This window comes from Rutidosis leptorrhynchoides, chromosome 8, assembly GCF_046630445.1.
Source record: "Rutidosis leptorrhynchoides isolate AG116_Rl617_1_P2 chromosome 8, CSIRO_AGI_Rlap_v1, whole genome shotgun sequence".
NCBI lineage: Eukaryota > Viridiplantae > Streptophyta > Magnoliopsida > Asterales > Asteraceae > Rutidosis > Rutidosis leptorrhynchoides.
The window spans coordinates 217,234,955-217,258,812 of record NC_092340.1 but is presented as its reverse complement, the minus strand read 5'-3'; the positions used below and the strand labels follow the sequence as shown (position 1 = coordinate 217,258,812).

Below are 23,858 nucleotides of genomic sequence, written 5' to 3'. Positions count from 1 at the left end.
CACGTGGAATGTTTGTTTTCACACTTGTGTTCAAAACATAAAAGTAAGTAGTACAAGATGTAACAAAGTATATGTTTTCTCAGCCCACGATTTAAAAGTATAAAAGTTGTTGAAAAGGTGGGACTATGATCTCACCTCGAGTGCACGAGTATAAAGGTACTTCAACAAGTAAACGTGTGCATGAAAGTTGCTTAGCCTTGACCTAAACAAGTAAGTTATATCAATTAACCGGTTACGACACAAGGTCGGGTGAAATGTGTTCAATTAGTCCTATGGCTCGTTACGACTCGATTAAGTATAGCATGTGAATCACGTTGTCAAGTTTCATACAAGAAACAAGTATAAAAGCATGTTAGAATGATTGTATAAAAGTTTGGTTAAGTTTGACTAAAAGTCAAACTTGGTCAAAGTCAACGAAAAAGTCAACGCGTTCGGGTCGGGTCCCGAACTATTTTTCTATGCTAATTATTCATATACAAGTGTATTAAAACAAGTTTCATGTGAATCGGAGGTCGGTAACTAGTCAAACATTTCGCGTGAATTGGGACGAGGAGGTCAGAATCTGACCAGGCACATCCGCGCGCCGCGCGGGGATGGGGCGCGCCGCGCCACCCTCTGGGCAGACACTTTTCTGTTTTTCACAAGTATGCACGAGCTAAAAACCAAATAACCACATTTTATGATCCGTAAACAATTAGAACATGCATCTTATATCATCGGAAAGGTAATTTGACGAGGAAAACACCTAGACACATTTCATCAAGCAATTCAACACTTACAACAACCCAAAACCGCATTAAACGTTCATAATCAAAGTTTCAAGTTCTAAAAACACATTTCATGATTCGGGCAACCAATTTACATGTATGATATGCCGTTTCGAAGGTAATCAAACACACATTGCAACTAAACACTTATCAACAACAATTCATAGCATTTGATGCACCAAAAGTTCATATAAAGCTTATCAAACCCTAATCCAAAATCACCAAAATCACTAATCAAGTTTATGAAGTTTTACAAATCAACCTACACATCAAAACGAAGCTAATGATACTAGTAACACTTTTAAAACATGCACTTTAACAATCTAACAACATTTGATCATCCAAAATCAAGGATTAAGCAAGCAATTTTCATATTCAAGCTAGTTACACCAAAAACAACAAATCGAGCATACAAATTACATACGCGACATCACAATGAGCCATAGACACTAATTAACAACATGTCAAGTCAAAAACACGAATTTAGAGAAATCTAGAGTTTTAGAAATGTTACCCAAACTTGATGATATCGGTATCAAAATGTAGAGGATGAAGAGAGGATCACGAAAATGTAATTTGTTTTGATGTTTGCTTCTCCAATCGGATTTAGATGATGATTGAATGAATTTGGAATTTGGGTGTGTTCTTGCTAGAGAGAAAGAGAGAGAGAGGGAGATGGTTGAATGGTGGTGATTGGGGTGGACTAGGTGACCTAGTCAACTAGTTTTCCCCGTGTCAATTTTAGTCCCTCGAGTTTGTAGTCGGGTGCGGAAAATACCTAAACGGAATATTTTAAAACGCGTATTAACGGAAGATATTAAAATCCGATAACGAGAAAATTTAGAATGTTAGCTAACGGAGGTTACGAATCTAGATACGAGGAATATTATCTAAAAAGAAAAAGACGGCGTTAAAAATAATTTAACGGAAAAATGCGGGATGTTACACTCCGCGCTATCAAAATTTGGTATCATTCCCTCAACAATACATGGAATGATAAAGTTTACAACATGCAAAGGTATTGCAACAATGAAGTCTGCAGTAATACAACCAATTTGTGCAACTGTTAATACATAAGGCGCCGTGATAGAAAGCGCAGGCGCAGAGGATAATGTTGTTGTGATAAATCGTGCATACCCAGAACAAACAATCAAAATTGGCAATAACTTGGATGCGGATGTTAAAAAAAATTGGTGCAATTGCTTAGAGTGAATAAGGATGTCTTTGCGTGGTGTGAGCAAGACATAACTGGAGTTCCGCGAAAAATTGTGGAACACAGACTTTATGCAAATCCTGCGTTAAATCTAATAATTTAAAAACGCAGAGGCATGGCTCCAAACCGCATGAAATGGTTATGTGAAGAAGTAACTAAACTTTTTAAAGCAGGTATTCTGCGTGAAGTAAAATACCAAACATGGGTTGCAAATCCAGTACTTGTTAAAAAAACCTGACGGATCATGGCGAATGTGCATTGGTTTTAAAGATATCAATAAAGCTTGTCCTAAAGACAATTATTCGCTTCTTAAAATCGATTGGAAAGTTGAATCGCTGCATGAGTACCCTTTTAAGTGCTTTCTAGACGCTTACAAAGGGTACAATCAAATTTCAATGGCGGAGGAAGATGAAAATAAAACCGCGTTTCATACGGGCAAATGCATATATTGCTATATCAAGATGTCATTTGGACTTAATAATGCTGGCGCTACATATCAACGCTTGATAGATAGCGCATTCGAAAGCCAAATTGGGTGCAATCTTGAGGCGTATGTGGATGATATGATCATCAAGAGCAGAACACAAGATCAAATTCCGCAAGATGTTGCGGAAAAATTTGCAAATTTATGAAGAATTAACATGAAGTTAAATCCATCAAAGTGCAGTTTGGTGAAAAAGAAGGAAAGTTTTTAGGGTACTATGTTACTGAGCAAGGCATTAAGGCTAATCCCAAAAAGATAGCCGCAATTGAAAATATGATTGCATCAAAAACAGTAAAGGAAGTGCAAAGTTTAACAGACAAGTTAGCGGCTTTGACCAGATTCTTGTCAAAGCATTAGCCATCACATCAGCATTGACAGAACTATTTACTTGCTTTGCATTAGCTGCTATAGCCGATTGAAAGTACCAACTGATGCGCCTTTGGAAAGTACCTGCAAATCATCAAAACAAAACACTATTGAAATTAAACCAGCCAATTAATTGTTTGATAGCACAAAACAAAAAATTCTGAGTTTAATTTTAAAACGAGTCCCACGGATGGTGCCAATTGATCAATCCATAATCATTGAGTTACTTAATTAAGGATTGAGTGCAATGAGATTAAGATGGAGGATGAGATGTTTGATGATTATTTTGGGCCCTGATGATCGTCTTTCACTTTAGCAATCAAGTGATCAACCACTTCGACCCGGTCTTGATTGTTAATTAGCATGATTCACCTTAACACAATGTAAAAGTTCCTTGGGCAAGATCACAAGAGAAAATTACAAAGGTTCGGGCAAATGGCAGAGAATCAACAACCTATAAATGAGAGGCCAAGCTCTCTATTTATAGTATTTGAAATATTCGCAGTCTGCGGATTGTCTAATCATCTGCGCAATCTTAGCGAAATAACCCGCAGTCTTTTATTAATGCGGCAACTGATCCGCTATCTTTATTTTCGGCGAATATTCCAAACCTCTTGAATATACTTCGCGTAACTTCCGTTTTTAACATTTAATAAATAAAATATACATATACAATGCTATGTATATGATCAGCTGCGGAAAGACAATTGCCTTTCTTTAAAACGTTAAAAGGATGTTTAAATCAGAAAAACTTTATGTGGACTGCGGAGGCAGATAAAACATTTCAAGAAATGAAGCAATTACTTGCAACGCTACCTACGATAACTGCACCAATAAATGGTGAAATTCTATACCTTTATGTCTCAATTGCAAATGAGGCTTTTGGAATAGTATTGGTTGCAGAACGCGAGAAATCACAAAAGCCAATTTACTTTGTGAGTAAGGCACTCACAAGAAGCGAAATTAACTATGCGCCAATGGAGAAATTTGTATACGTATTACTTTTAACTTCAAGAAGATTGCAGAGGTATTTCCAAGGACATCATATTCATGTTTTAACTGATTTGCCGGTTAAATAAGTTCTAAATAACCCTGAAATATCTGGAAGGCTTGCTAAATGGGCAATTGAGTTAGGATCCTATGAAATAAAGTATCTTTCGCGAACTTCTGTGAAGGGACAGGTTCTTGCGGATTATCTCACAGAAATGACTGGCGAATTGGAGGTCATTCATGAAAGAAGAGAGTTGAAACCTGCGCAAAGTGAAACATGAGATTTATTTACTGATGGTGCGTCATGTACAGAAGGCGCAGGCGCATGATTAGTTTTAACAAGCCCAAACGGCGAGGAACATAGATACGAATTGCGTTTCAATTTTGATGTTACAAATAATGAAGCTGAGTACGAGGCGCTACTCGCTGGATTGAACATTGCGCATAAAATGAATATCACTAAGCTATGCGCATATGTTGATTCACAGTTTGTTTCAAATCAGTTTAATGGCTCATTTGATGCACATGGACTTTCTATGCAGAAGTATTTGAAACCGCTAAAAGAAGCTACAGAAAAGTTCGAGCATTTTGAGCTTGCGCAAGTTTCAAGAAGTCAAAATAAAAAAGCAGATGCATTAAGCAAACTGGCGGCTTTAACTTTTTCGCATTTTCAAAAGCAAGTATGGGTGGAAGAGTTGCCCAACAAAGCAATTGATGGCGAATTAGTTGTTGCGGCTATTGAGGAAATGCAGCTAAATTGGATGGATCCAATCATTGCATATTTGCGCAATAATACGCTGTCAGACGAAAAGAATGAAGCAATATTAGTGCGCATTAAATCACCTATGTATGTCATTGAAAATGACATCTTGTATCGCAAGTCTTATTACGGGCCATTAATGCGCTGTGTAGGACCATCAAAGGCAGAGATGATCACTGAAGAAGTAAATAGCGGTTCTTGTGCAATACATTCTGGTTACAAAACAATTGCGTCGAAAATTATGCGGATGGGTTATTTTTGGCCAACTTTGTATCGCGATGTTGCAAAAGTAGTAAAAACATGCAAAAGTTTCCAAAGACATGCACCACATAACAGAAAATCAAGGCACGACATGATTCCAGTAAATTCGCCATGGCCATTCTATAAATGGGCAATTGATATTGTGGGGCCATTTCCTGCGGGAGCAGGAAACGTTAAGTTCTTAATTGTGGCAATAGATTATTTCATCAAGTGGGTGGAAGCTAAAGCATTGCACACAATTAAAATCGCAGTTTAATTTTGTTATTTGCAAAATGGTTAAAGTCCATACAAATGAGTAAACACGCAGTACTTTTAATAGCTAAGGAAAAGTCAGCTACAATGGAACACAAATTATAATTGAAGTGTTAGCGAAATGATGGAACTCATATATATTAATTTCCTAAGATTGTGAATTTTCCCAACTTAGATGCTTCGCAATAACACACTTGGCGTATTGATCATTTCGACGGACTTAGAAGATTCGTAATGTATAATGATTATACAATAAAAGATTGTTACGCGAAAGTAAATATTTTTTATGTGCACAATAATGAATATTAAAATGCAAAAGAAAAGTCTAGAAATTACGAATATAAATTGAAACAAAGCGTTATAAAAATAAACAATTGCAATTAAATATGATAAATGGAACTTTATTTTATTAAAAAGACACAGAGACAGTTGTGCCACTGTTACAAAAAAATGCGCTAATTGTCGCGCTTGCAAATCAGCTCCTAATCTATTCTGCTAAGGTCGAGGTTGATGATATCCTCGACCGTTACATCCTCATTCTTGGTGATTATAAGAACCTTGGGGATGGGGTTCTCATTAATGCCCGCTTTAGCCTCTTCAAACAGGTCCTCCGCCTCTTAAGGATTGCAAATCATATCCGCAATGTCATCTGGTAGCGGGTTTGGTATCTCGCAGACTTCAGAAAGGCGAGACAAAAACTTAACACGTATGCTTTGCTGAAGTGCAGTAACGTAAACATCAAAGCGGTCAGATACAGGCCGCGAGTCCATAACTTTTTGCCCAAAGAAGGGCAAGTGTTGGCGCAACAATGAAAATTGCAACTCCACAGCGACTTTGGCGGATATTGCCTCATCGCGCTCAGTAGTGCGTGTGTCAAGCTCCTTTTTCGCGGCCTCGTTGGCTGCTAACAAGTTCTTTTCATCAATTGCCTTTGCAGATAATTAATTCTTCAAGTTTTCCACAGCCTCGTTGGCAGTTTTGAGGTCTGTGGAAAGAGTGGAGCATTTTTGCAGGGTTTGAGCAGTTTTTGCACGTTCATCTTCTAATTTGCTCCTCTCAGCCTTAAGCATTTCATAAAATTTCTCTTCATGAGCAATCATGTCAAAGGCCAAGTTGAAGGCCATGTAGAAATTCTGCACAAAGAAGTTGTAAGCATCAGCGGAGTTGAGTTTTGCAAACTCATGGCGCAAATATTCTGGGATTTCCAGCTTCATCTTCTCGTATTGCTCTGTAGCAAGCATATGGAGTGGCGCAAAAAAACCCAGGAAGACCGTCAATCTTCACTGAGCTAATTGGATTTGGGGGAGTGTGTAATATATCGTCATATTTTGTGAGGGATAGTTGGCTGGACTCGAGTAGAGTACTAGTTTGATCAGCTACAAAACACGCATACAAAGCAAATAAATTGATTAGCATCAAGCGCATGCAGTAATAAATTGTGAAATTGCTAACAGAATGATAATGCAAAAGTAAAGTTACTAGTTTTTGCTTCAGAATTATAGTTTTAAACAAATGGATTCTCGACCAAGTCTTTAGGGCTTGATCGAGTTCGTTTCTGTTGGAAGGCAACAGGAGAAACATATTTGCGTTTATTTCTATCAACCTCTACGGCAGTTGACGCCGCTGCATCTTTTTTAGACGATGACGAAGGGGATTTCGCTTCTGGGCTTCTAAGCCATGAAGCAATGAAGCTTTTGGGGTTATCTTTCTGAATGATTTCTTGAATCTTCATTTTAAATATTGAAGGGATTGAAGAAAATGTAAATTGCAAGTTAATATGTTAAGAATGTAGAAAAAAGTGAAATGACAATGTGAGTTTCGCTAAATTGCATTCACTGATATATATATATATATATATATATATATATATATATATATATATATATATATATATATATATATATATATATATATATATATATATATATATAATTGCATTGAGAAAGCAACGGTTCAATTTAACGGCTATAAGTTTGCAAATGCATCAAATGCTAGAAAAGAGCCCGTTAGAGAATACTGATGGGAACCGATGTGATGACCCGGAAATTTCCGACCAAATTTAAACTTAATCTTTATATGATTTCGACATGATAAGCAAAGCCTATAATATTGAGTCTCAAAAGTTTTGTACTATTTTCATGAGATCATTTAACCTTTGACTGTTTTCGACGATTCACGAACAATTAATTTCAAATAAATATGTACATATATATATACACATATATAAATGTAAATACATATAGTAATTAGAAATAATAAAAGTTAATCATAAAAATTAATAATGTGAAGTAATATACAAGATAAAAAAAAAGTAGTTATTAATTTAAAGCTATATATAAATATATACGACTTCTATACAGAAATATTATGATATGCATATTGGAGTATATATAAAAGATATAAATATGTATTATATATATATATATATATATATATATATATATATATATATATATATATATATATATATATATATATATATATATATTATATAATTATTAGACATTACATAATTAGTAATATGTAATATTAGTATATTAAATTATAAATTGAAATATAGTTGTTATATCAATGTTATTGTTAACACCTATTTCCTTATGAGGTAAGGCTTAGTGTGTCAACAAGATACTAGAAGTAATCTAGCTTTAGGAGGGTGGAGTGTTGTCGATTAATTTTTACCCATGGGAAATAATCCCTGCAAACCCGGTTCACAAGTGTAGAAACTTGTGGGGTGGCTTAATTAATCTGTCGTCCGTAGAACGTAAAAGTGTTAGCCGGATGACTTCTAGTGAGAGAAAATAGAGAGAGAAAGAGGGAGGTGAAGTCTCAGCTCTCAAAGTTATCAGAATGTCTGAACTGTGTAAAATGACGACCCAAGGGGTCTATTTATAGTGTCAGATCCACCAGATTGTTTGAGGACACGTGTCAGATGATGATATGTTCTGTTATTCGTGATCCGAAATTTATGCTGAAAGTGCCGTTCTCCGGCGAGGGCTTACACGCTAGGCGGCCTTCAGGGCTTACGCATGACGGAGCAGCCTGTACAATGGAGAACGCTGGACGGTTAACTCCACAAAACTGTTGTTTTCAGCCTTCCTGATGCTACTTTTATGCAACCATTATGCCTTTTATGTGTGTATTCGATAGGATACACCATTAAGTCCCCCCAGTTTAATGACTTAAGCATTTGAAAATTGATTAAGTTGTTAAACTTGGAATAACGCATGCCAACCAAGTCTTCACGTTTTCTTTTTGCATTGGGAAGCACATCACAGGCATTAAATGATAGGCAACTTTTACTGACATTGTGATGATTTCTTTTTGCACAGCTAAAATATCGCACGCGCCTCTAGCTGTAAAAAGACTTTTCGATGTACTCACTTTTTTATCTTGTCCTTACACGTGTGTGGCTGAAAAACAAACCCCCAAAATCACCACTGATTACAGCTGTTATATCTTTTTGCTTTTTAACCACCATAAACCCTAACCGATCATTTACTTTTACAACTTCCTTCTACAGTATTCATCTTCTTCCATCAATACCTTCGTTACTTCCTATTTCATTTAGAACATTAATGGCAGCCATAAAGGATGTTGCAGCTATTCCCAGCAGAGTTAATGAGAGATATTTAAGCGAGCTACTGCAACATTTTCCTAAATTAGCTGGTTTTGAACCAGTGATTCCTGCAATTAATGCCAGAGCCTGCTCACCACCCCCTGGCAAGGTTGCTATTTATGGCCATTCAATCTTCAATTTTTGCTTACGTCTGCCATTTACACCATTCTTCTTAGAAGTTTGAAAGTTTTACGGTGTTGCTGTTGGTCAATTCGAACCAGCATCAATTCGAAAGATTTTGATTTTTGAAATGTATTGTCACGCAAGGAGCATTGAGCCATCCATTCGGATATTTTGCCATTTGGTACGTATAGCACGCCATGAAAATGGTTGATTCACATTCAATAAAGTTTATGGGTTTTTGAAACCTGCACTTGATCATCCTGGCGATAACTGGTATGCTTCATTTATCTTTATTAATGAAGATGCAATTGATAAACAATACTCAGCTACTCGAGTATGGCGCAAATACTCGCATACCGTATCTGTTACCTTTCCAAAACTCGTCACCAAGGAAAACCTTTTGTTTAAGAGGATTAAGGCTGAACAAATCAATTATATTAAATATGGGGAACACATGCTTTCGCTGACATCCGTAAGCCAAGATTGGGATATCTCACAAGGTTATGCCCGTGTTCTTGCTGGGAAAAAGAGTAAGCATTTACTTTTGCTACATATGCTTAAATAAAATGTTCTTCTTTATTTATCCATTTAATCACTGTGACTTTTTTATTTTTTTGCAGAAATTACTCCGCTTACCGCCATGCGGTCATCGGTTTATTCGCAGCTTACCTTTACTACAGAGAAAATTATTGATGATACCTCCAAAACAGATGTAATGAGGGAGGATGAAGATGAAGAAGAAGAAGAAGAAGAAGACATAGGTATGAATCGAGTTGCCTCTAGAGAACGTCGTACCTCGGGTAATGAAAATGACAACACTGAATTATGTAAAATTCCATACCAACACCTGTACTTGTTTTCTTGCATACCCAGTACTGGTGGATTTTATAATCCAAACCCTTCCATATACTTTATGCCACCTTTAAAATGTTGTGAAGCATATTGGAACTCTTTTATAAATAACAATTTCCCTTTATCTCCAACAGCTAGTGCAGCACATCAAGACACTACAATAACAACTCTTCCGCCTTCCTCCAAGAGGAGAAGAACTGGTCAAATTCCTCCGTCATCCGCTCAACAAGGAGCTGGCCCTAGTTCTTCTCAACAACAAATTACGCTTCCCAATCTTGACACAAACATGCTTTCCTCCCTTTTAAAAGGACCACCACATTCGTACGAAGATTTCATGACTTTTCTAAATGCCATGGTGTGCCCTTCACTAGCCCAATTCTTTAGCAATTTATCTGATGCAGATGCCAAGAAAGTTAGGGCATAAAGTATCATTCTGAACATTGCTTCTGGTCTAAATGACCTTCAACGCCTATCTGACTTGCAAAACAGTGAAGTCACTACAAATAAGGAGCTATCTGCTGAAAAGGAGAAAGTGGCCAGGACTGAACGAATAGCCACAGAGATAAAGAGGGAATACGAGACAACGAAGAGGCATTATGAGAATTGCAACAATCAGAGGGCGGAATATAAGGAGCAAGTCAAAGAACTATCTTTCAGAGAAAAGCGGCATCTGAGCAAAATTGATGAACTAGTAAAGGAGAACGAAAAAATGCTTGAGCAAAATAACAAGTTGAAAGAACAGCTTAAAGCCAAAGAGGAGAACGAAATACGAATGATAACTGGCATTCCTGTACTTGTAGAGCGTATCTTTAACTGTCAGGCATTATCTCACAGAATCCGTGAGTTTGTTCGCCTTACCAAATCAGTTGAACGGTTAAATTTTTTCAATTTTATGAAGAGAAAACTACCAGAACTTCCAAATCCTCTGCCTGAGGTAATCACATCAAAGATTAATGAAAATGCCATTTTAGAAGCTGATGTAGCCGGTGCCTCAATAGAAAATATGAGGTTTTCTAATCTTGAAAATCTTTGTAAAAGGCCAGATGTGACAATAGATGATGTATTAAATTATACTCCACAGGATGAATGAAACACTATGTTGTTATACATCTGCTTTTACATAACACTTAATATTGCACTTGGTTATGTATATTAGAAATATATGCTGTAACTTAGTAAGATTGTTGTAATGAACAATGCTCAAGATATTGAGATTGTACTTTCCAATCATTATAGTTATGAATATCAAAATCATATTCTCCGTCATACGCCTTCCGTCATGAAACTCATGAGAAAAAATTACGAATTACTTTCGCCTTTAAATATTTTGCTGGACACTATGATCCATTTTTCATTTTGCTCTGCATTTTGTGTATATAAGTTGTGTCATGACATTTTTTGTAGATTCGTTTCATCGCTTCGATGCTTTAGTGAGTTCTACATGTCTCACTATCGATACAACCATTTTGAGTATGATTGTACTTCTACCACCGAAAGGGTTTCTTTCTTTCTGCGGGTAGGGATGACACACAGCTATGTGACACCTGGGCTAAAAAATCCTTGGCCGGATAAAATTTGTGAAAAATATTGCCATAAGAATAATTGCTATTATTCATATTCTTAAAGAAACTTTTACATTTATGACTATATCTCATGCATTTGACAGTTCATCAAGCTGTCCATGCATATAGTGCTACGCATAAAATTTCTTTAAATTCATTGCATTCCAAGCTCTTTCATATTGCTCGCCGAAAGGCGCAGAAAGCATGTATGATCCATTCTGATTTACTTTCGTGACCTTATAAGGTCCTTCCCATTTTGGGGCTAGCTTTCCAAATTTGATTTGCCTGCTTGCCTCATTATCACGTAGTACTAAATCACCTACTTCAAACTGCACATGCTGCACTTTCTTGTTATAATATTTTGCCATTTCATGCTTGTGATCTGCTTGCCGGATGGCGGCCATCAATCTTCTTTCCTCCAACAAGTTGAGATTCTCCCTTAACGCCTCAGAATTAGCCTCAACATCAAATGCCATAATGCGTTGCGTTGGCACACATATTTTAGCCGGTATCACTGCCTCTGTTCCATACACCAGACTGAAAGGTGTTTCCCCCGTGCTCCGCTTTGGCATCGTCCGGTGTGCCCACAATACATTTGGCAGCTCATCCACCCATCCAGTTTGACTTAGACCTAACCGTGCCTTAATGCCAGCAACGATTTCCTTGTTGGTAACCTCCACTTGTCCGTTCGCTTGAGGATGAGCAACAGATGTAAAATTTTGCTTTATGCCCAACTCTTCACACCAACTCCGAAATGGATTTTCTGCAAATTGTGTAACGTCCTCCCAATAGGGTCTGGAAGAAACGTTACTAATAGCAAATAAACCAACATATTATAATACGAGAACAATACTAAATGTGAAAATTTAACTTTATTAAGTACGCAGCAGAAAATGAAATGTCGTTACAATAATGGAAATAACGATAAAGTAATTGTTCATATGCAGAAGTAATAAATGCGATATCTCTTGATCCTAAGTCCAAGTAGCATCACATAAGTAGTAGATAAGAAAGCTTGAATCAAACAGCACCTGAGACAAAACATGCTAAAGTGTCAACCAAAAAGGTTGAGTGAAGTTCATAGGTTTAACAAAAGTAGTTATCGTTGTTTTAGACCACAAGATTTAGTTTATAACGTTGATCTCCCGCAGGATCAAAAAGTTATGCCAAAGCGTGATATTTAGACTAAACGTTCAAGTTTGCCCAATGACAAGTTGTGTCTGTCCTTGTCGGTTTAATTTCATTATCAAGTAATACAAAGACTTAGTCAAATGTATCGGGGACGTTACTCCCGATAGGCCTACCCCCAATAAATAAGCATGCCGCAGCACTTAAAAATATCACTGTAGGGACTTAGTCGGACATAGCCGGGTATAGCATAGTTTTAGCAGTTGGTACTTGTGTCTAAATTGTAAATAGTAAAACCAGCATGTGTCTCACCCCAAATAAGTTAAATAAGTTTGCTAGCAATAAAGAGTGGGGCTATAAATTCACCTTAGTAAGTAGAGAGAGAGTTATTCCTTGGAATAAAGAGTTGAACGAGTGAGCAGGAAAGTCAACCTATTGACATTTAAGAGTAGTTAAGTGTTTTGCCCATGTTTAAGTTTAAGTATGTGTTTAAGTATAGTTTGTTTTACTAAGTTTTTATTCCTAGTAAGTTACTGTTTTTATAAAGTTTCTATTTTTAGAAAGTTTCTTATTTTACTAAGTTTCTATGACTAGAGAGTTTCTACTTTTATCAGTGTTTTCCATTTTAGGATACTTGCCATATTAGATAAGCTTCCAATCACTCCTTTCCCTTCGAATGACTAATTTAGATCTAGGGGATTGAGCCATAGGACCCTTTAAATTGGAAATCCAAACCCTCTACCTAGAATCTCATAGAAACCATTCGTTAAGAAAGTTTGAAGATCTATACATCTCTAATACATATCCCAAAATGTTTTTGTGCTACAATATAAGTAGTAGGTTATAGGTGCTAGTAATAGTAATAGTGTATACATGTTAAGTACTAGTATAAGTAGTATTAGGGTTTCATTAATTAGAGTTAGTTAATTAAAGTAGTAATTAATAACTAGGGTTTAGTAATTAATGTCCTAGGGTTTCATAAATGTTTAGAGTTTAATTAATTAGGGTTTAAGAATTATAGTTTAGGTGTAATTAGGATTGAAGGTTTTAATATGTATATGTATATATATGTATATATATGTATATATATAAAAATATATTTTTTTACATGTATATATGTATATATAAATCTAGGTGTGTTTATGTATATACTTATGAATAACAAGTTTATAATATGAATATGAATTTACAAAGATCAAAGTTTATGTAACTAGTTTAGGGTTTATGTTATACCTTTGAAGATTCAAGATAATTAACAAAGAAAAGATGAACACGATGAAGATGGAAGATCAAAGCCTTAGAAATCTTGAAGAACTCCTTGAAGATTCTTGAAGAACACGAAGAACAAGCTTGAAGATCTGAATACCACAAGAGAGGGAGAGGGAGAGATTGTTTTTGAGACAAGATTTGGGTGTGATTTGTGAATGAGAAACTAGGAGTTTATATAGTGCAAGTATTAGAGTGTTAGTCAACATAAGGATGTTCTAATTAATGATTTTATTTTGTTTTATAATTTTTAGTCAACAATAGGTGGTACTAGTTTATATATATATATATTTTATTTTAATTTTTTTAGTCAACACAAGGATGTAATTGTTTAAGATTCTTTAGTCTCATTATTATTACTATTACTACTATTATTATTTTTTACATTTACTACATGATAAGTATTATTTTCTTTTTACTAATTCATGACTTGTATATATTTAGTTCCCAATTGTTTTATTATTTATATAAGTGTCAATTTTTATTTATTACTTATAGGTTATTAGTTATAATATTACATAAATGCATAAATTTTAATTAGCAGTGAGTGTCGACTAAAAGTTTATTATTTTCATCTTTTATTAACTTATCAATTATTGCACAAAGTTAATTAATTTGTTTTCTAACTCTTAATACTTAACAATTGTTGATTAAAGTTCAATCATTAAGTTTTGATTATATTGTTTGGGCATTTAATATTGAAAAAATATAGAATGGAAAAATGAGGGTCGTTATAAATTGCTTGCCGTTATCGCTGACTATTTCATTTGGCACCCCATAACGGCATACAATATCATGCCAAACAAACTTTTTGACATTTTCTCATGTGATTTTTGCTAAAGCCTTTGCTTCAACCCATTTTGTGAAAAAATCGAACGCTACCACCAAGAACTTAGCATTACCAGTGCTCCTATTGAATGGCCCCACAATATCAATAGCCCATTTACAGAACGGCCAAGCGGATGACACCGGTATCAAATCATACTTTGGATGACGCTGAATTGTACCATGCCTCTAACAATTCTCACATGTTTTTATGATTTCTGCGACATCCCGATAAAGGGAAGGCCAAAAATACCCTTGTCGCATGATCCGTGATGCCACAGTACGGAAACCGGAGTGTTGAGAACAAACTCCTTCATGCATTTCTTTGACCACTTTTAACGCTTCATCATCGGTTAAAATCTTAACAACGGACCATTGTATGACTTTCGATAAAGGACACCACTAACAATCTCATACATTGGTGCAGTCACTCTTATTCTTCTTGCTTCCGCCTTATCAACATGTAACCATCCGTCATGCAAATATCTCAAATACGGAGTCATCCAAGTTTCCTTAGCTCCTTCAACTATTGCAATAATTGGTTTTCTATGTATTGATTTCTCCTTAAGTTCTTCAACCAACACTCGTTTGTACAAATGATCAAAGGTTAAAGTAGCTAACTTGCTCAAGACATCAGCTTTTTTGTTCTTATTTCGAGGGATTTGCACGACTTCAAGGTTATCAAATTTCTTTGAAATTGCTTCCACCAACTTTACATATTGCCTCATGGATGTATCCTTTTCATCGAACGTTCCATTAACCTGCTGGGCGACAATTTGAGAATCAACATATGCTCATAAATTTTTTATCCCCATTTCTACCGCTATGCGGAGGCCGGAGAGTAATGCCTCATATTCTGCTTCATTGTTTGAAGCATAAAAACAGAATTTCAATGCATAAGTATACTCTTCACCGTCTAGAATTGTTAAAACTAGCCCTGCACCTGTTCCCTCTTCACTGGATGCCCCATCAGTGTGCAACTCCCACTCATGCTGTGATGGTGCCATTTTGTTGTCATACTCTACTTTTTCACTTGTCTTCAAGAGGAAATCTGCCAAAATTTGTCCTTTAACTGCATTTCGTGGAGCAAAATTGATCTCATACTCCCCCAACTCGATGGCCCATTTTGCTAAACGGCCAGATGATTCTGGATGTTGAAGTATTTTCTTCAACGGTTGATCTGTTAACACTAAGATGGGATGACCTTGAAAATATCTTCGTAAACGTCGTGCAGTATGCACAAGGGCATAAACCATACGGTGAAGTGGTGGATAATTTGTTTCACTAAGCTGCAACACCTTGCTAACAAAATATATAATCATTTGCACGCCGTTCCGTTCTACGATTAGGACAGAACTTATTGCTTCCTTTGAGACAGCTAATTATAAAATTAGGGTTTCCCCCTCTTTTGGTGCTGTTAATGTAGGTAATGTTTTTAACAACTGCTTGATCTCTTGGAATGCATTTTCGGCTTCCGCCGTCCACACAAAATCTTTTTTATTTAAACAGCCCTTTAACACCTTCATGAATGGAAGTGACTTTTCAGCTGCTCTGGACAAGAATCTTGTTAATGCTGCTAGACATCCATGTAACCGTTGAACATCCTTCTTGCTAGTTGGTGACTTCATATCTTCAATTGCTTAAATTTTCTTAGGATTAGCCTTAATTCCACGTTCTGTGACAATATGACCTAAGAATTTTCCCTCTTCCACACCAAACGTGCACTTCTTGGGATTTAATTTCATCTTAATTTTTCGCAGAGATGCAAAAGTTTCCTGTATATCTCGTAACATCTTTTCTTCAGTATGACTTTTGATGACAATGTCATCAACATAAGCTTCTAAGTTTCGCCCAATTTGATCCTTAAATGCCATATCAATAAATCGTTGATATGTTGCTCCTGCATTCTTCAAACCAAAAGGCATTTTCATGTAACAGAATATGCCTTCCGTCATGTGAAAAGCCGTTTTGTGTTCATCTTTTAAAGCCATTGGGATTTGATGATATCCCTTAGCAGCATCTAGGAAACATTTGAATCGATATCCTGCTAATGATTCAACCTTCCAATCAATTTCAGGTAAAGGATAATTGTCCTTTGGACATGCTTTATTGATATCCGTGAAATCCACACACATCCGCCATGAGTTGTTCGGCTTCCTAACCATGACCGGATTGGCTACCCATGTTTGATATTTGACCTCTCACAAGATCTCAGCATCCACCAAACTTCGTACCTCATCACGGAGGAATTTGCTTCTTTCTGGCGCCATGCCATGCTTTTTCTGACAAACAGGATGTATGTTGGGATTCATGTTTAGCCTATGCTCTGCAATTTCCCTTGGAACACCGGTCATATCAGACGGCTGCCATGCAAAAACGTCTAGATTTGTTGTCAAAATATTGTATAATTTTTCTTTACATTCGGCGGACAACGTGTGCCCAATTAGGATTTTCTGATTTAGAAATTTAAGATTTGGTGAAATTGACCCATCATCGTGTATGATTGGCTTAATTACTGCCTTTGTTACTTGGAAATACTCAATTGACTTCTGCCGTTCTGCATATAACGTTGCTACTCCGCCTGGCGTTGGAAACTTCATCATACCATGTACAGTTGACGTTACAGCTCCAAACGTCATTAAAGCAGTTCTTCCTAAAATTATGTTGTACTGTGAATTTGCTTTAACCACCAAGAACTCAATGTTGGCTGTACGTCTTAGGGGTGGCTTGCCCAAGGTTACTTCAAGCAAAATACTTCCTTCAGACCAGGACGGCTCACTTGTAAAACTTGCCAACGGCACATATGTTTCCTTCATTTTTTTTGTACATCTTTGGGTAGCTGTATGAAGCAATGTTCATACATAATGTCTGCTCCAGCTCCTGTGTCAGTGTAAATGTTGCGTATTAAGCAATTAGCAACTCGCGCTTCTATAACTACTGGACCATCGGATGGATTTGTGTTACACATAGAAGGAAATGATATTAATTGCTCTTCCCAATCTTCTAATACTTCCGCCTTCCTCCGTTGTCCAGCTTTCCATGGATGTATCATGCACACTTCTATGGGTATGAATTCGTTATCTTCGCCGTCTTTATCAGTGTTGGTGAGATGATTCGTCTTAATAATGGATGGCGCCATTGTTAACACCTATTTCCTTATGAGATAAGGCTTAGTGTGTCAACAAGATACTAGAAGTAATCTAGCTTTAGGAGGGCGGAGTGTTGCCGATTGATTTTTACCCTTGGGAAATAATCCCTGCAGACCCGGTTCACAAGTGTAGAAACTTGTGGGGTGGCTTAATCAATCTGTCGTCCGTAGAGCGTAAAAGTGCTAGCTGGATGACTTCTAGTGAGAGAAAGTAGAGAGAGAAAGAGGGAGGTGAAGTCTCAGCTCTCAAAGTTATCAGAATGTCCGAACTGTGTAAAATGACGACCTAAGGGGTCTATTTATAGTGTCAGATCCACCAGATTATTTGAGGACACGTGTCAGATGATGATACATTCTGTTATTCATGATCCAAAATTTATGCTGAAAGTGCCGTTCTCCGGCGAGGGCTTACACGCTAGGCGGCCTTCAGGGCTTACGCATGACGGAGCAGCCTGTACAACGGAGAACGCTGGACGGTTAACTCCACAAAACTGTTGTTTCCAGCCTTCCTGATGCTACTTTTATGCAACCATTATGCCTTTTATGCGTGTATTCAATAGGATACACCATTAGTTATTATTTTCATTATTATTATTAATATTAAGATCAGTATTATTATTAGATACATGTAATATATATATGATATTTGATACATTTAATTGCTAATATTATTGTTATTAGTAATATCATTATTATTATAATTAGTAGTCAAAATTATGATTTTAGTTATTATTAAGATTATTATTATTATTTTAATACCATTATCATTAAAATCATTATTAATATTATAAAAATAATACAATTATTATCATTAATAATATTAATATTATAATTAGTATTATTATTAGTATTATGAATAATATTATTATTTCCATTTTTTTTATCTATTACTATTATTATAATTATTATCAATATAATTATTATTATTATTATTAGTATTATTAGTATTTATTATTATTATTAATATATTTAATATTACTATATCTATTAGTAATTAATATTAATTATATATGATATAAAAGTCAAGAGGTTCGTACGAGTTTGTTACATGTAGCAATTAAACTGTTTTAAATTTTGGATTCTGTCTCCAATCTGATTTACATAACAAGGACTGATTCAACAAGCAAACAAAATTCGATTATAAATCAATATCGGTTTTAATTTTTTTTATTCCTCTTTGTTCCTGATTGAACACAATTGTCGAGCTTGTTGCTTTAAAACGATTCAATTACTCATTTTATTAGAATACAACCATTCCAATGTTCATCGTCATTATCAATTAACATATACAATCAATTCTGTTTGAAGAATTAAACAGAAATACCATTAAAAATGCTCTACACCTCTCTAAGTGCAACTTTTTACTCATAATTCGATTTGTAATTAAACTTCAAAATCTATTAAAGCAGATATGTTAGGATTCATATGGTTAAACTTTCTGTAAAGTTTCAGGCCTCAATTCAATGTATTGAACTTGAATTTTTGAGTCAAAACTTCGGTATAAAAAGTCAAACGAATGTTCTTCGATTAAATTGAAATTATAGAAGCTATTTCTGTTAAAATTAACGTTACACAAAGTTTATATGACTGATTTACAACACTTTTTCATTTTGTAATCATAAGCTAAAAGGGTTTGAATTTTAAAATTTGGTTTTTAGTCATCACGAATTCAAACAGCCATTTTTTTGTTCTGTTTTAATTTATTTTATTTCTGTTAATTAAAACATAAATTACTGAATGTTTCTACTACAATTTCAAACGTTAAACTAAATTAATTATTGTCGTTATAGATACAATATATTTCTGATCGTTTCCCATGGTGATGATGAAGAAGAAGTTGAAACAGAATAAATACGTGTTAAAAATTAATGGAATGAGATTAAGTCAGATAAAAAGAAACGGCAGAGTGGTTAAGAAGGGTGTCGAGTGAGCGAGAGGTCGAGGGTTCACGCCCGGTCTGGTGCAATTCTTTTTAGAAAACCTTCTAAGGGTATAAACACTTTTATTTTTATTTCTATTATTTTTATTATTACTATTATTATTATTATTATTATTATTATAATTATAATTATTATTATTATTATTATTATTATTATTATTATTATTATTATTATTATTATTGTTGTTGTTATTGTTGTTATTAGAAATTATTCTTATGATTAATATTATAATTATTACTATTATTATTACTAGTAAAAAATATTAGTTATCATTTAATATTAATAGTTAAAATTACAATTATGATTATTATTATTATTATTATTATTAAAGTTAAGCAATATTATTACCATCATACTACAATTTATTATTATTTGCATTACAATCTATACTTATATCATTTTATATTTAATAGTATTATTATTATTATTATTATTATTATTATTATTATTATTATTATTATTATTATTATTATTATTATTATTATTATTATTATTATTATTATTGTTATTACTAGTATAGAGTATTATTAGTATCAATTTATAATTTCTAGTAATAATATTACTATCATTAATAATACTAATATTATACTGTTAGTATGGTCATTTAAATATCTAATAAAACTATAATTATTATTAAACTTTCTACTATTATTAAAAATAATATTTTTGCTAAAAACTATCATTTTTACTTTATAATTATTAGTAAAACTACCATTTTATCATTATTATTATTATTATTATTATTATCATAATTAGTATTATTATTAATCATTATTAGCATTAGGTATTATTATTATTATCAAAATTTTTATACAATATTAACTTTTTCTTTACTAACAATACTACTAGTATCATTATTATTACCACTATATTATTATTATTATTATCAATATTACTATTAATATTATTAATATAATTACAATAAGAGCTAATCATATAAAAATACACTTAATAAAACTATATTAAAAATTTTCTTTATATAAAGTATATATAAAATAAATATTAAGTTATTAATTAAACACATAACTTATTAAGATAATAATTATATCATTAATAAGATATAAAATCGTTCAACTTCAATTATATGTGTTAATATATATACAAATGATATAGGTTCGTGAATTCAAGGCCAACCCTGCATTGTTCAGTATCGTCGTATGCATATTTTTACTACAAAATATCGTATTGTGAGTTTCATTACTCCCTTTTTAAATGCTTTTGCAATATATATTTTTGGGACTGAGAATACATGCGCAACTTTTATAAATGTTTGACGAAATAGACACAAGTATTCAAAAATTACATTATATGGTTGGATTATCGAAATCGAATATTCCCCTTTTTAGCTTGGTAGCCTAAGAATTAGGGAAATGACCCCTAATTGATGCGAATCCTAAAGATAGATCTATGGACCTTGACATGTCCCATTCGAGTTACGAATGCTTTAGTACTTCGATTATCATGTCCGATGAGAGTCCCGAAATGATGGGGATATTCTATATGCATTCTGTTAGTTCGGTTGTCAAGACGTTGCATTCAAGTCGTTGAGTTTAATAAAGATTATTATGACAGATTAGGTCAATCAGTGGCGATTCTAGGATGAAATGTCAATGGGGACCTATTTTTTTTTTTAAGGCTAATTATATTTGAAGGGTACTTTAGTGGTTATTTACCTATAAAAAAGTACAAATTTTAAAAATATATGGGGTCCTATACTTAAATTTAGTGGTGTCTGTACAATTTGAAGTATACAATGTAAAAAAAATATTTCCCACTAGTAGGGTCATAGGACCCCATACCCTATAGTGTACACTCGCCACTGAGGTCAATTATTGTTGGATATATTATGAAATGGTGTGCATGCCGTAAACTTTCGATGTAATGAAAGTTTGTCTTTTAAAAACGAATGCAATTTTTGAAAAATGTATCATATAGAGGTCAAGTACCTCACGATGTAACCAAATGTAATGTATTCGTCCAAATGGATTAGGACGGGTCATTATAGGTGGTATCAGAGCAGTGGTCTTAGCGAACCAGGTCTTGCATTAGTGTGTCTAACTGATAGTTGTTTAGATGCATTAGTGGGTCTGGACTTCGACCGTGTCTGCATGTCAAAAGTTTTGCTTATCATTTTGTGTCGAAAATTACTTGCTTATCATCCTTAAAGTCTAGACATATCTTACTGCCTCTATTGTATAGATAGTGTATAGATAAAATAGTATCTTAGCCTATCTGTTACTGTTACCTTTGCCTGACAGCTTTCGAAATTTTCTCTGTAATCTGCGAAATCTTTTTGCTATAAATAAGTATTCTATGTAATTAGAATACCATCCGATAGCCGAAAATCATTTCATACCAAAAAACCCTTTACTCAATCGCACGAAATGGAACTCGCCACTAGTTCAAGTTCTTCGAAATCCAACAGCTATTCCGACATAGATGTTCACCTAAGCTCCGAAATCAGCATCACTGGAATGAATCAACTAATCAGCCATCATCAATTCTGGATGAATTGGGGATGGGTTCGTAGTCTACTTAATCAATGGAGACGCGAAGAAGGCGATCCCTTCCACCAACCGAATTCACCTCTTGGCGAAGAACCTGAAGCACTTACTGGCGAACCCATTCGAAACACCATTTTCACTTTCATTTCCCGAATATCTCGCCATGATTATATACTATCTCTAATTCAAAACCTTATTCATCCGCTTGTTTCAACCGCCAGTCATCCCGGTGTAATAGAAGAAATCAACGAACTTCGCGCTCGAGTAGTGGCTTTGGAGAATATGGTGCAAAGATTACAAACACCAGCAGCAGCACCGGCAGCAACAGTACCACCATCAACAACATCAACTGTACCATCACCACCACCAACAACAACATCCGCATCCCACGCTTCAACAACACAATATGTACCTCGAACATCAACGTCATACGTACCATAGATACCAAGAAGTACCAACAACAGTAAACGATTAAGTATTGTCATAACTTCATCGGAGAAACATTCTACGGCGATTATGTAATCTCTAATGTTAGAGATTATTCATTTCTAGTTCTAGCCGAAAATCAAATGAGCTTAATATCATATTAACTCATTAAATTCATGATTACATCTGAAGAAAATATATATGTATATATGTTTTCATAAAGATTGTAATTAAAAATTCTTTTGTACAAATGGTTAATGGTGAAAATATTTTAACGGGTAGGTAATACCCGAAGAATATTTAGATTTCACTTTAATAAGTTACACTGTACATTCTTTGAATCTGATTCAACAGTCATTTACTATCCTACTTACATCCACAGATATACGAATCCATTCACCACAGAATAACCATTTTCATTCAATTTCATATTTTCATTCTGACTTATCAGAATCCAGCAAATGACATAATGAAGAAAACATTGGACAAAAGAATAAAATTTGTTAGAAACAAACAAATTAACTATGAGAAATTTTATTAAGAATCCACGCTAACAAAATCCTAGCTAACTGTTCCTAGCTAATTGTTAATTCCTTATTACATTTTAATTATCGCAATTTATTTATTGTAATTTATTTATCGCAATTTTAGTTCTCGTAATTTTATTATCGTCATTTAATTTCTGTTATTTACTTTACGCACTTTAAATATCGTCGGGACACATATACAATGTTTTGACATATTATATCGACGCATCTATATATATTATTTGGAATAACCATAGACACTCTATATGCGGTAATGATCGAGTTAGCTATACAGGGTTGAGGTTGATTCTAAAATAATATATATACTTTGAGTTGTGATCGAGTCTGAGACATGTATATAATGGGTCACGATACGTATTAATTAATTTGAATATTATATATTAAACTGTATATGAATTATTGGACTACTAATTGTGGACTACTAACATTGGACAATTAAAATGAATTAAAATATTGATTAGAACATATGAAACTAAACAATTCTTCAAGTTTACCACTTGATTTCATCTTAAACCTCAATTGTATCTTGACGATTACAATCTGCATTCAAACCTTTCATGATTCTTGAAAACACCACAATCGAGAGGATGAACCAACCGCACTTCATCTACGGAAGAAAAGATTGATGCATATAGTTATGCACCTGAAAACACTCGGACCCTGAGCAAACGTTTAACACGTATCTGTGCTAGCTACTTTGGCGTTGTTATTACTGAAAATTACTTTGCAAACCCTTTCCAAAGTATCCAAATTTGTCACAGCTTCAACAAATCAATTTTGACTTTTCATTCGAATAAACTCTATTATAACCTTGATATATAAGTTGC

The 23,858-nt window shown here is 34.3% G+C and overlaps 1 protein-coding gene across 1 annotated transcript; it reads left to right on the top strand.

The window, feature by feature from the left end:
* Positions 1-4,269: 4,269 nt before the first annotated feature.
* LOC139864010 (uncharacterized) lies at positions 4,270-5,097 on the top strand. Its single transcript, XM_071852603.1, has one exon. The coding sequence runs from the start codon at positions 4,270-4,272 to the stop codon at positions 5,095-5,097; it is 828 nt and encodes a 275-aa protein (XP_071708704.1).
* The last annotated feature ends 18,761 nt before the right edge of the window (positions 5,098-23,858 follow it).

Bases quoted from the DNA above. Each gene is read 5' to 3' on its own strand.
- LOC139864010 (XM_071852603.1), top strand. From the start codon at position 4,270: ATGAATATCACTAAGCTATGCGCATATGTTGATTCACAGTTTGTTTCA.